At 41.8% G+C, this 17,564-nt stretch overlaps 1 protein-coding gene and 1 long non-coding RNA gene across 2 annotated transcripts in view; one reads left to right on the top strand and one right to left on the bottom strand.

Moving 5' to 3' along the window:
• Positions 1–11,654, bottom strand: LOC127574929 (non-histone chromosomal protein HMG-14A-like). Its single transcript, XM_052024449.1, has 6 exons — positions 11,499–11,654; positions 6,202–6,249; positions 6,019–6,045; positions 4,412–4,483; positions 2,073–2,165; positions 1–479 (listed from the first exon to the last, which is right to left on the bottom strand). The coding sequence occupies exons 1-6, from the start codon at positions 11,514–11,516 to the stop codon at positions 441–443; spliced, it is 297 nt and encodes a 98-aa protein (XP_051880409.1). The 5' UTR covers positions 11,517–11,654; the 3' UTR covers positions 1–440.
• LOC127574930 (uncharacterized) overlaps positions 10,663–17,564 on the top strand; it is a 21,786-nt gene continuing 14,884 nt past the window's right edge. Inside the window, exon 1 of the long non-coding RNA XR_007956977.1 lies at positions 10,663–10,953. This is a non-coding gene — a long non-coding RNA (uncharacterized LOC127574930). The remainder of the gene's footprint in view (positions 10,954–17,564) is intronic.

Raw genomic sequence — 17,564 nt, forward strand, 5'->3', positions numbered from 1 at the left:
TCTGTAGTAAACAGGAGAATGGTTTATTGCAAATTGGACAAGCAGGTGATCACATCAAATTTTAGTACACGTCACCATTCATTTATTGCTTTATATAAAAAAATTCAAATATTGAAACCAAGATTACAACTCCACTTTTTAAAATCACTTTGAAGCACTAATAACCATTTCAAAGAATTGAATCCCATTGAACAACCCATCCAAAAGTTTTCCAGGAGAAAGCAAGTAAACACATCAAAAACGTTTCTAATTATAAAATTGTAGCTTTTTAGCAGTGTAAGTTACAAATTTCCTTATTTTCTCAATTTATATCAGCATACATACACTAAAAAGTTACAACTAATCCTAAAAATCATTGTATTTACAAAATACTTGATAAAAAATATTTTCAATTCTACAAGGAAGTACACAAAAATTGACTGAAGATGGTGGTAGGTTTCTCAGTCATTCTGATCATTTGCAGGTTCAGTTTTCTGTTCCTAGAAATAGCAATAGTTTGATTAGCCACAATCATAAATTCAACTAGTCAGATTCACTATAAACTAGCATTTCATAGTTAGCTAAACCAACTCACTTTAAACATAGTGCAAATTCATACCTCGTAAAAGAAAGTAAATTTATCCACTTAATTAACTTTTTAAATACAGGTGACGCTATTACAGTCATATGCCCTTACCAAATTCCCAGAAGTTTGAGACAGAATAAAATTCACTCATCGAATTTGTGTAATAACGTGTCGATTTACATCTCATTTCTTGATGCATGGACAGATGTGGCTTTGCGTTACAGAAAACTTGCAATACATACTGTTTTCTAGGAATCTACCCCCCTCTGCTCCACCCCACCCCCCCCCCCCCCCAAAATGCAGGGATTGCCTGTAGCCATTTCCATGGAGTTCAGCACAGCATCTGCAGTGCTAAATAGCACACTACTTTATAGCAGACCACAAACTGGCATGGATTACTCAGGTGATTTCTCACCTGCCAAGTTATATTATCCACTAGGATCAGGAATAGAATAGCTCAGCAATGAAGACTACTTCTGCCCTACTCCACAGAGCTGAAAATTTGCATTTTAAACACTTATGCTCTTATTTTTATGCCACAAAGATACTTTGAAGTAAAAGTCTTAGACAACCAAGATACCCAATTAAGATCACAAAAGATACCTCTCAGAACAAGATGCATACTATTACTGTATAATTAAATAACAAGCCAATTAAGAATAAAATTTCACTGAATCAGCTATTTTATGGAATAACTGGGTGATCATTGCATACAAGGTTTAAGATTTGCTTTTTGTTTAGTTATCTTAAGGTGTTCCAACTTCATATATTGCAATTTACAAGAATGCAATGTTCAACATGGCTAGATTTTTCTTATACTATTTAGAAATGGTCTTAATTTGGTTGTACACTGAAATTATACTGTTAATCTCAAATATGCAATGTGTGGCTGGAACACATTCAAATGCTAGAAACAGTGCTATGAGTCATTTGTTCATTCATCACTATGTATAGTAAGCAAGCCATTGCTTATTTGAACCAAATACGTATTTACTACTTATATATTACCCAAACAAAACCAAATTACTTGTTCCATCTCTGGAACAAGAATCAAACTCGAATGTTTCTAGAAGAAGTGCTTGTCGGTTATCTTTCTAATTTCAGGACAATGCTTTCAGTTCAATACACCAATTACTACAATTGATTGCAAATGTACACATCTAGTAAGATCCTCTTAAAATGGTAGGAACACTGCACTCAAAATCTTAACTACAGCACGAGGGATCTCTTTAGTTTTAGTACCAAGCAACCACAGCACACAATTATATATACACTGCAGAATTTTTACTATCATACCCTTAACTGCCACATGCTCAACCTGTCCTTTCACTGACAGTGAGCTGGGTGGGATACTTCTAGCTGATGTCACACTAACAGAGGATCGAGAAACATGGATCTGTAACAAGTGTTGAGCAAAAACAAAACTGAACATACAAAATTCTTACACTTGTTTTAATAAATATATATATATTTTTTTCTTTTTAAATGCACGGGATGCAAGTGTTACCTTATCAGATTTTGTTTCACCATTTTGAGCAGGTGCAGCTTCTTCCTTAGTTATCTTTTCTTTGGGCTGTTTGTTGGGTTTTGGAGCAGTCTTCTACAGAGGAAAAGGTCCAGGGAGTGTAATACATAGAAAAACTGAACATTTAATTTCACTTCGTAGAGAATATTGAATTCAAAACTCCTATCTGATTTCCAGCATCTACAGCTTTATAATTTTCAAAACTAGAGTCAAGTTTTCCACAAATTGCAGATCTACACGGTACAAGTAGCTCAAGATGAGACAAAAGACACTGCAGATGCTAGAAAGGGCATAAACATGGGAGGACTAGACCATGGGGGGGGGGGGGGGGAGGGTGAAGAAAAGAAAGAAAACAAAAGGGGGAGGGTTATTTATTTATATAAATAAATTTTTTTAAAAAATCAGAAAACATTCATGCCACTGGGTTGTAAACTACCCAGGCAGAATTTGGTGCTCCCAATGTGGCCTCCTCTATATTCGGCAAAACTTCCCCTACCTGCTGGTCATCTTACACCCCTCCTCGGTCCATCAATTGCCTCAGAATCCTTTCTCGCCACTCCCCTTCTCTCTACACTGGCCATCTCGCCTCTCCACTCATTCCTGATGCAGGGTTTTGACCCAAAATGTCAACTATTTCTTCCCTCCCACAGATGCTGCTCAACCTGCCGAGTTCCTCCAGCACATTGTTGCTCAAGATGTAGTTTTAGTTGCTTCAACAGTCCTGCAGCAGTTTTATATCAATGGCTTATGACTGCTTCAATTCATATGTTCCTTCACAATGTGTACATCTACATCACACACAGTTCTTTTACCTCAAACTTCTCTGGCTATTTTCTGATATTTGCTAATTTCCCTTTAAATTTTTTCCCCCCTTTCACTACAAATAAAAATTAAGAATCCTCATTTTTATTAAATCCACCCTGAACCTTGTTCAAATAAAAAACAGCTCACTGATTTGTAGTGATTATTATCTTGGTGAATTTCTGCCATAGAACCTCATCATACATAGACCATTAGAGTACAGTACAGGCCCCTCAGCCCACGATGTTGTGCCAACATTTTATCCTGCTCTAAAGAGCCATCTAACCCTTCCCTCCCACATAGCCCCCTATTTCTCTATCATTCATGTAATCATCTGCTTCATTCTTATCAACATCTGCTTCAAAAGGTTGTCAGAGATGGATATGAAGATTCTAACAGTGAACCAAATATTGATTTGCAAGCATTTAATTTTACCACTCTTATTTCACATTCCAAAGCTCTATGTGCAAATGAAAGATCTCATAATTCACGTACATGTTTCTAAAACAATCAACATCCTCCCACTATGAAAGGCTCCTGCACCTCAACATCAATGCCTGAACTCCCTTTATGGCTAGTGTAAAACATAGGAAGGGCAAGAGAAATTTAAGACACAAAGAATCATTTGACTTTACATCACCCATCTATGCTTTGCCTTCACTTAACTTGCTAATGACAGATTTGAACTCGACATAATTTCAATCTGAGTACTAGCTTGTCAAAATAAACAAATGTTTAATCTTTAGTAACTACCACTGCAGATTGATTTTGTATCAGTTTTTACATTATAAAGCAATTGAAGTCTGCAGAGAGCAATTAACATTCATGTTGAATTAAAAGTTAATGAGTTTGAAGCATCAAGACTTTACTTTGAGACTTATTCTGCTCTGCAAGTACTTTAATAAAGAAAGAAAAAAAATCAGAACCACCCAAGCAGACAGGAGTTCTCAGTGCACCTTCCTTTCTGTCACTGATTTAATTGCTTCTCCAGTATTCTCCAAATTGAAGAGAAACAATAATATGGAAATAGCCCTCCAAAAGGAATTTAAATGACAAGACAATACTAAAAGTCAGCATTTGCAGTTTGCTTGTCCAAGCTTCACTCATTAGGACAGGAACATGCACACCAGGGAAGTCAACTTTAAATACTCAGTCCATGCTGGACATGCTAATCACAACTGAGACAGTCAGGCTGCTGAAACCATTTGTAGAAAAATACATTAAATGCTTTCCATTCTTCCATCAGTAGTTGATAACTCTAAAAGCGTGCATGTGGAGATCTGAGGCAATCACTTCATCAGACTCAGCTGCAACATCCTTCGCAGCAGAGTAAACTCCACTATATTTGCGTCAGCTTGCACCACACAACTGCATGAACAAGCCATCAGGGGCTGCCAGGTATTACTAGAAGCATCAGTCAGGATAACATTTTCTTTTATTTAAAAAAAATTCTGTATAAAGATTAAGGAAGTCATTACATTTCAAAGTTACTGCAAAATTCAAATATTATAAATTCTCACCCTGGCACGTTTCTGTGGCTTGGAGTCTTCCTTGGGAGCTGCAGCAGCAGCCGCCGCAGCCGCAGCAGCATTCTACGACAGAAGTGTTAAATACTTTAAATTTAATACACAACTAAAATAATACTAAGTATACATTCAATACCAACATCTCAGAGGATCTATCCTGGGCCCAACAAATGCAATCATGAAGAAGGCACACCAGCGGCTCTACTTTGTTAGGAGTTTGAGGAGATTTGGTACGTCACCAAAGACCCTGCAAATTTCTACAGGTGGAGAGCATTCTGACTGGTTGCATCACTGCCTGGTATGGAGGCTCCACTGTGCAGGATCAGAAGAGGCTGCAGAGGGTTGTAGACTCAGCAGCTCCATCACAGGCACAACCCTCCCCACCATCAAGCACATCTTCACGAGACAGTACCTCAAGGAGGCAGTATCCATCATCAAGGATTCTCACCAGCCAGGACATGCCCTCTTCACATTCTTCCATCAGGGAGGAGGTACAGGAGCCTGAAGACCCACACTCAATGTTTCAGCAACAGCTTCTTCCCCTCCACCATCAGATTTCTGAATGGTCCATGAACACTACCTCATTATTCCTCTTTTGCACTACTTATGTAACTTACAGTAATTTTTATGTCCATTTTGCACTGTACTGCTGTCACAAAACAACAAATTTCACAACATATGTCAGTGATAATAAACCAGATTCTGATTCTATTTCACTTTTGCAATTTGGGAGGGAATTAATGAAAAAGGTAGGTGGTCTAATTTTTTTGGATACAATTAAAAACATTCCGATCTGCATGTCACTTTGAGCAAACTAGTTAGATTAAAACGTGGTTTTTGCTGCATATGCATTCCATGTACATGTTTGGGATAACAGAAAGAGGAAGGGAACAACAGATTTATAGCTGGAGGGCAAGATGGATGGGCTTTACCAAGATGTGGATTAACGTATGATCAGGAGTCTCAACTAGTGCTTGTAGCATTGAGGCACAAGGCAATCAGGTGCTAAGTAGCAAAGAAAATAACTGACAGAAGTGACTAAGCAAGTGGGTGATAGGTCAAAGAAAGGCCAATGAAAATACACATTTTTTTTTAAAAATAAAAAGGTTGCTGATCAGAAGTAGAGGGTGTGGACAATTCCCATATACACACAACTTCAACATACCAATTGGTGATAGAATGCAACTTTTTGTTTCATTTAGTTACACATGGGCCAGGAAGGGAAGAGTAAACTTTTCCCAGAATCTAAGGGATGTACATTGTGATAGCAAGGGAGTTGTTTGAACAAGTCCCGAGACGTGCTAGAGCTAGGCAAGGTTCCTCTATCAGCATGTTCTCAAAGTTAATCTTTATTTTTAAATACCAAATCATGTATTGTTCCACTGGCTGATTCATTGATGTATTTGTGTTGAGAAATGATATGAACTGGTCCATGAAATTCAAAAAGGCTATTCCAGCAAAGAGCTATTAACAAAAGAAACCTCAATGCTAACTGGACTAATAGTTCCCAATAACACCAAACACTTGCGATGGTCAAGTATTAAAGCAAGCAAACCAATTTATTTCATTTTTATAGCATAGTTGGGTTGCAAACAACTTACTTTTCCCAATCTATCGGATCTTCTGAGCTGCAAGACAAAAGTTTTTTTTTAAAAATGGTGCATTGAAAAGATTAGGAAGGCAAGGCATTGCTATTATTAAACATTCTTTGCTTGACCATGTAACTGCAATTCAGCTGTGATAATAGAGAATCATTGAATTGAAAACTAAACCAAGAAACTTACCTGCTTAACTGCTTTTGGATCCTGTTTTTGTTCACCTTCACTTGGTGCCTGAAAAGACAATATTGTAGTTAATTTTAACTTGCAATCTGCCCAGTTGTGCAAGAGTAAAATTTAGATTTTAAAGTTGCTGGCCACTTTAACATCAAAAAAAAAATCACACCCCAAGCAGAGCAGTAAACATACTGGGCAAATAAACATTTTACCGATCCACTTAAAAACAAGGAATATGCACCTGATAAAGATGATTAGGCATCTCAAGATCCAGACCTACTGCCTCACAGCACAGCAACCCAGGTTCAATCCTAACCTCCGGTGCTGTCCGTGTGGAGTTTGCACATTCTCCCTGTGACTGCATGGATTTCCTCCAGGTGTTCCGGTTTTCTCCCACATCCCAAAGACTTGCAGGTTGGTAGGTTAATTGGCCGCTGTAAATTGTTCCTAATGTGCAGGCAAGTAGTGGAACTGGGGTGAGGTGGGGTGGGGTGAGGTAGGGAGATGCAGCAGTAGTTGATGGGAATGCCAGGAAAATGGAAGGAAAAGCTCAACGCAGTTCCATACTCACTACTCCCCCTTCCTTCACTAAGCCCTCAGCAACATCAATGTTTTGATTACCAAAACGTTTGAGCAGCATTTGGAATAAGAGGTTCAGGTTGAGAATTATTTAAATGGGGGTCCAGCTGCCATGCAGTGACAACACCACTGACAGTCTGCACTGTGTTAAAATCAGATTTGCATACAAAAACAAACATTTCAATAGTTTCTTTTTAAAATGTTCATCCTCAGGTCATCTCCTGAAGACAAACTACAAAAGGGTGCAGACAAGGTTGCAAGGGATAGGCACAACTGTGATAGGTAGCAAAGTTTGCCATCAACAACTTTAGATCCTGCAAGGACAAATATATCAGAATATTTTCTTAATGGCAAATGTTAAGAAGCTGTGGAAAAGCAAAATGATCTGGGTGTCAAGGCACACAAATCACTAAAATCCAACACAGATATAAAAAAAATCGAAAAGCAAAAGGGAACATTGATCTTTACCTCAAGAGAATCAAAATACAAGTGGAAGAGATGCTGCAGCCACACTGAACTTATTTAGAAGTAGGGAGTGCAGATCTATTAGAATTGCACCAAGGCTTGAAGGGTTAAATTATGGAGATGAGACTACAAAATTGGTTTGTAGTCCCACTGTGTAAAAGGGAGATCCAAATGGAGGTTACAATGATAAAAAGGATTTGATGTTAAATACAGGGGTGTGTCTGCCTCTGTGCCTGCAAAAGGAATCCAGAACAAAGGCATACGATTCTAAAATTAGAGCTTGGCCGCGTAGGAATGAAAGCAGGCAGTACATTTTCCAACCTAGAGCAGCATTGGAAATCCAGAAATTCTCCTCTCCTAGAGGCTGTAAGCATCGGAAACTCTGAAGCCAGGCTAGATGCTTTTGAGCAAGAGCACAGAATATGGAGGAAAGATGGGTACATGGGTCCATAATGCAGAGCTGCCTTAATTCAGCTTGAACCAAATGAGCATTATCCTTTGGGCTGAAAGACCTTCCCTAGTTGATGGTCATGTCCTACCAATGACCGACACCACCTCCTCCAACATTCATACTCCCCACTCCTCCCTTCTTGGGCAGTGACATACATTGTATTCATATTCATTAGGGTTGCCAATTATTAGCCAGAGAGATACAGCATTGAAACAGGTCCTTCCAGCTCAAGTCTGTGCTTTTACAGTACAGTAACCCCATTTTATTCTCCCCACATTCCCCACTAGGATTCCACCCCCCCCCCCCCACCCCAATTCTACTACTCATCTACACATCAGGGGAAATTTATAGTGGCCAATTAAACCACCAACCTGCACATTTTTTGGGATGTGACCCACACAATCACAAGGCAAAGGTGCAAACTCCACACAAACAGCAACCAAGGTCAAGATTGAACCCAAGTCTCTGGAGCTGTGAGGCAGCAACAATACTAGCCATGTCACTGGCTGCCATTTATTTCAAGAGTAAGCTATCAGTATTATCAATGTTGCCTTGGACCAGATGTTCCAAATGCCAGTGGAAATTACTGGTCACTGCCAGTTCTTGCAGTCTTTCCTAATGCAATGTTATCAGCTTGACTACAGTTGCCAGGCTACAACCATCCATCAATCTCCTAACTCACCCAGCAATGTCACTGTGTTACTGACCTCTCCAAACAGCTAAGTAAGGTTGCATTATCTCCCAGCCCTTTTGTAACTGGAAGGCCCCTACTGTTGGTGATCAAGGCAGCGTCAATGCCACTGAATTTCAGGAATAAAATGGGGTTACTGCACAGTGTAAGCCATGACAGACTCTTCAGCCCTTGAGTTTCTCCCCAGCTTTGACCCTCCCAGGCACATCCAACACAGACATCATGGGAGATCAAGTAAACTGTCAGCCATACAGCACAAGCACAAGAATTGGGCACAAGAATTGGGGACACAGTCAAGCAATCATCCCAAGTTGATAAGGCTGTAACAAAAACAATGATAATGAAGGAAACCATGTCAACCCTCCACTTGGTCACAGCCACGGTCTTGTTCCACACAAGTAACACTGGTCACCACATGGCTTGGCTTTCTATATTCACCATAAATTCTATCACTATATTCCTCTTATGGGGTTAGGGCTGAACTGGGGACTTCTGGCCAGAAAAATTGGTATTGTGCAACAAATTCACCAGACGCTGCTGGCAGCCCAACCACTGTGCATTTTAATCTCTCCTCTCACTTACCAACTGGAAGCTCCCCTCCCAGATCAAACAAGCCCCTTGCCCCAACAATAACTGGTACTGTCAGTTCCTGCACAGCATCCAGTGACAGCTTATTTCTACCTTGTCTCAAGGGATTCCTTCCCTCTCCCTTCCCAAGAAAACTAATTACTGTTTTGCTCCAAAATGTGTAAGATTTAAGTTCCCAAATCTACAATAAAATTACATTACAGAATGACTAGAATTGCCTACAGAAAGAGAAACACTAAACCCAATGCTGCCTCAAGTTGATAATCCAAAGTTTTGGACCACTGGCTAGAGTAAACATTTCGCTATAAGACCTCCCAAAGTTAATACCTGTTCTCATTCCCCACTTCCAGCTTCATGGACTCCTACATAGAAGACACAAAACCCCACAAGTTACTTATTCTTAATAATCATTCTCCTTCCTGTTAGATCCTACTTTTAACATTTCCATCCACAAACCACCTCCCTACCCCACCAGTCTACTACCGCATTGATGAATGATCAACTTGAGCTGTTAAATTTCTGTCCACTTGAGGCTGTCTGGCTTGAGTATTTTCAGCATTTTCTGTTAGATTTCTACTACTCCCACTTTTTTTTAAAATTAACAAAAAAATACTTCAGTATCACTCATTACCGTCTCACTTCTTTCCAATTACTTATTAGCCCCTTCCCACCCTCTTCCACCCCATCATTAATGGCCTCTAACCAAAGCCCAAAACACTAAAAATGGTGAATACATTACTTGAAGGGAGAGCAAAAAGATCACTTCAAATGGTTACCTCCTTGCACTAAGGAAACTGTCTCTCCCCCCACCTCCCCAATTGGTTTTTGCCTCCTCAGTTCAGTAGATCATGGACTTTCACCAAGTGACTTTTTTTTCCTCGAAACAAGAACCTGACTAGTTCTCCCCTGGCTAGCTAAACTTGTTCTCATTTTGAACAGCAACTCCTTGGGTTGTGTTCACTTCCATAACTCTAGGAATCTGTGTGGGTCCAAGCTACACCTGCCACTTTTTGGGGCTCTGGTCCCCTTCCTTACCTCTTCCCGCCTCCAGTCTATTGTTGCTGCTTCTCAATCCAGAAAACCAAATCACCTTCGCTGCCAATTTCAAACTTTCCTCCCCTCCAATGCAATCCATCAACATCATCTCCAAATCAAGTTCAGGGGATAGGTTAACAACCAGTATCAACTACAGATCCACATTACTTTAATTACACCTCCTCCGACCCAGTTTTCTATGAGGACTCTATTCCAATCTTATAGATTCTATGCTGTACAGGTTCTGGCAACGTTGATGTCTTTCGTCAGGTCAGGATTTCCCTCCATGATAATTGACAGAGCCCAGGATGGTGCTCATTCCAATTCCTGCTGTTCTGCCCTCACCTTGAAAACAGGATTTTCTTTTTCTTGTACTGATCTTTCACCCAACCAGCCTCATCCCACACAATTTCTGATTTTACCAAGTGCTGCCCCCTCCCTTCACTCTCCCAAAACATCCTTTGGGAAGCTCAGGCTCAATCCTCCACCTCTACCAACACCCAAGCTCACTCTCCTTCATCTGCAACCATAAAAGACAACACCAGCCATCCAGTGTCCCAAATATTTTGCAAGTGAAACAGGGATTAATTGTTCCCATGGGCCACCTGCGCTTGGTTGCACACAAGCCTCAGATCTTTCAGTCACCTACCCCTTTAATTCTTCCTCTCTGACGAGCTGGTCCTCAGTCTGTTCGGATGAAGCAGCTCAGGGAACCGCGCTCTCACCTCAGCCCATTACAAGCTTCTGGACTTGACAGAGCTCACAAATTTCACATTGACTTCTTCCCGCACTTGTCCCATTACGTCACCGCACCACAAACCCTCCTCCTCCTCTCAGGACCTGTTCAAATCTCTTCACTTCCAGTTCTGCTGCACGGGGCGTCGACCCGAAACGTGAACTCTTTTCATGCTCGTGCCCGCGACGCGGAAGCCGCGGGCCCGAGCGAGGGCAGGTACGTGCCGGGCAGGAGGGCGGCAGCGCGCGCCGGGCTGAGTGACAGGTACATACGGGCTCTGCTGAGAGCCCAAAGACGGAGATTAGTTTTAAACATGGCTTTGGCTTTCGAAGAGGAGGAGGGAAAAAAAAGACTCCGCACATTAACGCCTTTTCAAACATGCGTCAAATACAGACACATGAAATCCTTTGGTCGTTTCATTTGGATAGATTATTAAAAAATAAATCCGCCTCGAACCATGCAAGGTATTAGCTTCAGCATTTCCTAAAGTGAAGAAAGAAGATCCATTTGCTTCAAACATCATGGAGGGGAAAAAGGACGCCAGACGATTCGAAATCGTTTGCAATTTAATTACTGCGCCACACTTCCGATTTTTTTTTAAATGAAAAGTTTCTCGTACATTAGAAACTTCAAAAAGCAATAGTTTAAAATTGTGCACTTGCTAAATGCAAAACAAATGTGCCACAAATTATACAAACACTTTGCAAAAACATAGTACGCTTTGAATTACGAGATAAATATAGACATGTAATCAAACTTACCGTCCTTTTAGGGGGCATGATTACAAAACTGGGCAGAGATGCGTTAATGGGTGCACTACCACAGCTAACGTTGCAACCACTGTTGCAAGTTTCAAGTCCCAACCAGCGCAGATCAATTTCTAAACACCTTGCTAATCGGATGATAATGTCATGCTGATCAGATGCAAATCAGGTCCAGAAGTCAGAGCTGGAGTGGTGGAACGCTGATTTGGTCCTGCCCACTTACCCTGAGCTAATGATTCTATTGGTGAAGGGACAATCGATGATGCCTGACACCGAGATACAGTTTTCACTCCGGTTTGGGGATTGGTTCCCCAACTTGTCAGTATTGACTTTTTTTGCTGAAATTACAGCAATTTATTCGAAATAAAATCATATGAGGGGGAGGTGGGCCGGGGGATACACGCCTCGTCTACTTGGGCTGTTAAACACAGAATGCCTACTCCGAGCAATTATATTTTTACATCCAATCAAAACGCTGGAAAGGATGCAATTGCCTGGTTGGACATTTTGAATCCTTTTTTGAAAAAAAATCAAGATATTATGCAAATAGGAAACGAGCAGAAATGCTGAAAACACGTCCATCAATCAACATTTGTGGAAAGGAAAATAAACTATCGCGCAGGGCTACTCTTTTGACTAAAAACTTGTAATATTTAGCTATGCTTTTCGTTTGAACAAGTTGGGCAACCGTCCTCTATTTACATAGAAGCAAAGTTAAGGCGGCAACTGGCACTCACTGCAAATTATTTCACCATGGACACATTTTCTTTACACCGAAGTATTCACAGCCACCATTGATTTAATGTAACGCTGCGATACAAGGAGTAACATTTTTTTCATAACAGTGTAACCTGATTACAAAGGTTCGTATGAAGAAACATTTCAAAGTATTTTATAAGCAATGTGGATACGGGGCAAGGGTGGGGGGGAGGGAAGATGCAAAGATTAAACGAAGGGATGTATTTTTCGAGGTCTTGAAAAGTATGGAGGCAGTTAGCAATGCAAAGTATTTTTGTGGTAGAATTACAGACAGCTGCAAAATAGTGAATCTATTCATGTACGGGGCTGGCAACGCCGGAATACTTTGTCCATTCCCGATTTCCCTTCAAAAGGTGGTGATGATCCACGTTTTTGAACTCCTCTGGTTGTTCTGGTGACAGTGTTTTCCGCGGTATCAATGTTGTTGGACAGGGAATTCTAGGACCAACGCCGGTGGAAGAAAGGTGATATTTCGAAGTCATGATGTTGTGTGACTTGGGTGGGAACCTGCTATGCTGGTGGTGTTCTTAAGCGCCTGAAGCCTTTTTCCTTCTTGGTGGTAGGGTTAAGGTTCGGGAGCTGGTGTGGGAAAGGCTTAGGCAAGTAATGGCAGTGCATTTGCTGTCCGTGTTGCTGTCACGGTGCACTGGTGGTGGAGGAAATGAAGGCTCAGGGTGGTGGGTGGGGTGCCAGTCAAGAACTTTTTCCTAGAGAAGCAAAGGGCTGCAGATGCTGGAATCTAGATGAAAAACACGATGATGCTGGAGGAACTCAGCAGGCCAGGCAGCATCTGTGGAGAAAAGCAGGCAGTCAACATTTCGGGTCAGGACCCCTCTTTAGGACTGAAGATAGGAAAAGGGGAAGCCCATTATATAGGAGGGGAGGCGGGGTGGGCACAGGGTGGTGATAGGTAGATGCAGGTAAGAGATAGTAATGGGCGGGTGCGGGGGAGAAGGGGAGAGCAGATTCAATAGGGGATGGGTCAAAGGTAAGGAGAGAAAGGAAAACAAGAGAGAGAGGCTAGCAAAGGGAAGAAGAGAAGCATGGTGGGGTGGGGGTGATTGCTTAAAGTGGGAGAATTCAATGTTCATGCCGTTCAGCTGCAAGATTCTTAGGTAGAAAATGAGGAAAAAAAGAACTTTTTCCTGGCTGGTGCCAAGCTTCCTGAATGCTGCTGGAATTAAACTCACCAAGGCAAGTGTAAAGAATTCCATCTCATTCCTAATTTCTGTTTTGTAGATGGTCCAAAGTCCTTGAGTTGTCAGAAAGGGCATCACTCACTGCAGGATAAGATAAGATAAGATACCTTTATTAGTCACGTACATGGAAACACACAGTGAAATGCATCTTTGCGTAGAATGTTCTGGGGGCAGTCTGCAAGTGTCGCCACGCTTCCGGCGCCGACATAGCATGCCCACAGCTCCTAACCTATACATCTTCGGAATGTGGGAGGAAACCAGAGCACCTGGAGGAGACCCACGCAGACATGGGGAGAACATACAAACTCCTTAGTTCAAATTCTGCAGCCGGAATTGAACCCGGGCCGCTGGTGCTGTAATAGCATTACACTAACCACTACACTACCATGCCTGCCCTCATACGCAGCATTTGATCTGCTCTTGCAGTAACAGTATTTATGTGGCTGGTCGAGTTGAGCTTCTGGTTAGTGATGATGCCCAGGATGTCGATGGTGGGAGGTTTGGCAATGGTAATGTTGTTGAATGTCAAGGATAGGTGGTTGCCTGGTATTGCCTGGTAGTTCCAAGGTGTGAATGTTACTGCCACTTGACAGTCCATGCCTGAATGTGGGCACAGACAGCTTCATTTGCTGAGGAATTGTGAACAGAGTGGAACATTCTGCATTCAGCAGTAAACAATTTCATCCGGATTTTATGACTCTATTCACCTAATCTCCCCATATCTCCCCGAAGCCTCTCTACATCCTCCTCACATCCCACATTGCAACCCAACTTTGTATTGAGAAAACTCAGATATATTAGATTTTATCCCCTCATCCAAATCATCAATATCAATGGTGAACAGGCTCCCATCCCTGTGGCACACCACCCCTGACAGCCCCTCAACCCCAAAATGACCTGCTTATTTCCGCTTCATTTTCTATTTATTATCCATTAACCAATCCTCAATCCATGCAACTATGTTACCCCCAATATAGTCCTCTTGTTTAATAATCTCTTGAGTAGAACCTTACCAAAAGTGAGAGGATTGGATACCAGTCCAGGGACCAGCACTGGGCATCTGAGGGGCAAGGTTTCACTCAGCGGATGGTAGGTATAGATGCAGGAGCCTGAGGGCACATACCACCAGGCTTAATGACAACTTCTATCCCACTGTGATAAGACCATTGAATGGTTCCCTTATACGATGAGATGGATTCTGACCTCATGATCTACCTTGTTGTGACCTTGCACCTTATTGCACTGCACTTTCTCTGTAGCTGTGACACTTTACTCCGTACTGTTATTGTTTTTATCTGTACTAACTCAATGTAACTGCACTGTGTAATGAATTGACCTGTACGATCTGTATGCAAGACAAATTTTTCACTGTACCTTGGTACAAGTGACAATAATAAACCAATACCAATACCAATATGGAAGAAGCTGACAGAGGAGGTGTTTGAGGCAGGTACAATTACAATGTTTAAAAGATATTTGGACAGGTACATGGATAGGAAAAGTTTAGAGGGATATGGACACAGGCAAATGGAACTGGCATAGATAGGTACCTTGGTCGGCAGGGACATGTTGGGCTGAAGGGTCTGTTTCCATGCTGTATATCTCCATGAATCCACAGTCGGAAAACATAGAGTGCAGACTGAGATATAAAAGTGAGGCAATGGAAATGTTAGAAGTCAAGAGCAAGACAATTAATTGGAGCACAGGAAGAAGGAGGTTGATGGATATCAACAGGAGAGGGCACGGACAATAGAAATCTTTAGGTTTGCTCCCTGCACATTCATCCTCACTGCCAAATTCATCTTTAAAGTAATTTGAGATATTTCTGTACATTAAAGACTCCTAATTAATATAAATTGTTGTATATTCCACAACACTTCAACACTATGAGGCTCAGGCAAAGTAACTTGAATACAAGGAGAAAAGAAATGGGGATAATGCAGAAAGTGCAGGAAAGCTGGTTAATTTTAATGCTGCAGTGGGAACATGAGAAAGACTGCAGAATTTTAAGATAAAATAAAGGTTGTATCAAACAGTTGTACGGGCACAATCTCAGTTTAAAATTGACAATATTTGCTGTACTGTACTGTGTCAGCAGTGTGAAATATTGTTTAACATTACATTATTCCAATCGAGCAAACTGCTTATTCACCATGTTACCCCTCAACTCGAAGCTAGTTTGAGTCTTTGCAAGATTGCTTCTAATAGCACATAAGATGCTCTTTAGTCCTTTAGTTCAGTATTTTTAAAGGTCATCTTAGCAGTTACATGGAAAAACATGCAGTCTTCAGGCATTGCATACAAGTGATCAAGGCTGGCATTTGTGATTCACAAGACTCCTCAGTCTTTTGCAGAGCCCCAGCCTATTCAACACACACAAAGTGCTGGAGGAACTCAACAGGTCAGGCAGCATCTATGGAGAGAAATAAACAGTCGACATTTCAGGTCGAGGCCCTTCATCAGGACTGGAAAGGAAGAGGGCAGAAGCCGGAATAGGTTGGCGGAGGGGGAGGAGCACACGCAGGCAGGTGATAGGTGAGTTCAGGTGAGTCCAGGTGAAGAGGGGGAAGGTAGGAGGGTGGGGGTGGGGGAGGGGGGAGAAGTATGAAGCTGAGAGGTGAGAGGTAGAAGAGGCAAAGGGCTGAAGAAGAAGAAATCCAGTAAGAGAGGACAGTGGACCATGGAATAAAGGGAAGATGGGGAATGGATCTGCCCATCCCTTCCCCCTCCCCCGCCCTCATGACCTGCCCATCTACTCCCCACCTCCTTCCCTTTATTCCATGGTCCACTGCCCTCTCCTATTGGATTCCTTCTTCTTCAGCCCTTTGCCTCTTCTACCTTTCACCTCTCAGCTTCTTACTTCTCCCCCACCTCCACCCTCCTACTTTTCCCCTCTCACCCGGACTCACCTATCACCTGCCTGCGTATACTCCTCCCTCTTCCCCCAACCTTCTTATTCCAGATTCTGCCTCTTCCTTTCCAGTCCTGATGAAGGGTCTCGGCCTAAAACATTGGATGTTTATTTCCCTCAATGGATGCTGCCTGACCTGCTGAGTTCCTCCAGCATTTTGTGTGTGTTGCTCCAGATTCCAGCATCTGCAGAATCTCTTGGTATTGGTACTGGTTTATTATTGTCACTTTTACCAACGTACAGTGAAGAATTTGTCTTGCATACTGATCGTATGCAAGGCTTGTGTCCCAGCCTATTCAATTTTTCCTGATATCATCCTGGTAACTTTTTATTTTGCAAATCCAAAACTCGCAAATGCTGGAAATCTGAAATAAAAACAGAAAGTGCAGGGAACACCCAGCAGGTCAGGCAGCACCTGCTGAAATAGAAAAAGAGGAACGAATCAGGTTGAAGAATCTTTGTCAGCATGAAAGATCAGAACAACCTTTCATCTAACAGAAATACGTTGGTAAACTAGAATCATCGCATTGAAAGAAGCCATTTGGCTCTCAAAGCCTGCACCAACTCCTGTGAAGAGCAATGAAATTGTTTCATTCTCCTGCCTTTTCTCCTTCAAGTGTTCATCAAATTATGGTCAGAAGGCTACAACTGAATCTGTTTCTGAAAACCGATCAGGTACTCCAAACGCTGGCCACTCATTGTGTAAGGTGTTACTCCTGGCTGTCTCTATAATCATCTTAGTTCTGAGTACTGTGGTTATTCAGTATTCTGTCACTGAAATAGTTTTGTTTTATGTGCTCCAAATTCTTCACAATTTTAAGAATCTGCCCCTATCTTGGCCTTCTGCATTCAAGGAGAATAACTCCTGCTGCTCTGGGCTATGAACATAATTGCAGCTCCTCATCGTGGCACGGTAGCGTAGTGGTTAGCACGACGCTATTACAGCGCCAGCGATCGGGGTTCGATTCCCGTCGCTGTCTGTAAGGAGTTTGTACATTCTCCCGTGTCTGCGTGGGTTTCCTCTGGGAGCTCCGGTTTCCTCCCACATTCCAAAGACGTACGGGTAGGTTAATTTGGGTTTAAAAAATGGGCGGTGCGGACTCGTTGGGCCGGAAGGGCCTGTTACCACGCTGTAAATAAAAAATATTTTAAAAAATACAAAATAAAATCTGTGGACCCCTTCTAATACATTTG

Source organism: Pristis pectinata, chromosome 10 (assembly GCF_009764475.1).
Source record: "Pristis pectinata isolate sPriPec2 chromosome 10, sPriPec2.1.pri, whole genome shotgun sequence".
Taxonomy (NCBI): Eukaryota; Metazoa; Chordata; class Chondrichthyes; order Rhinopristiformes; family Pristidae; genus Pristis; species Pristis pectinata.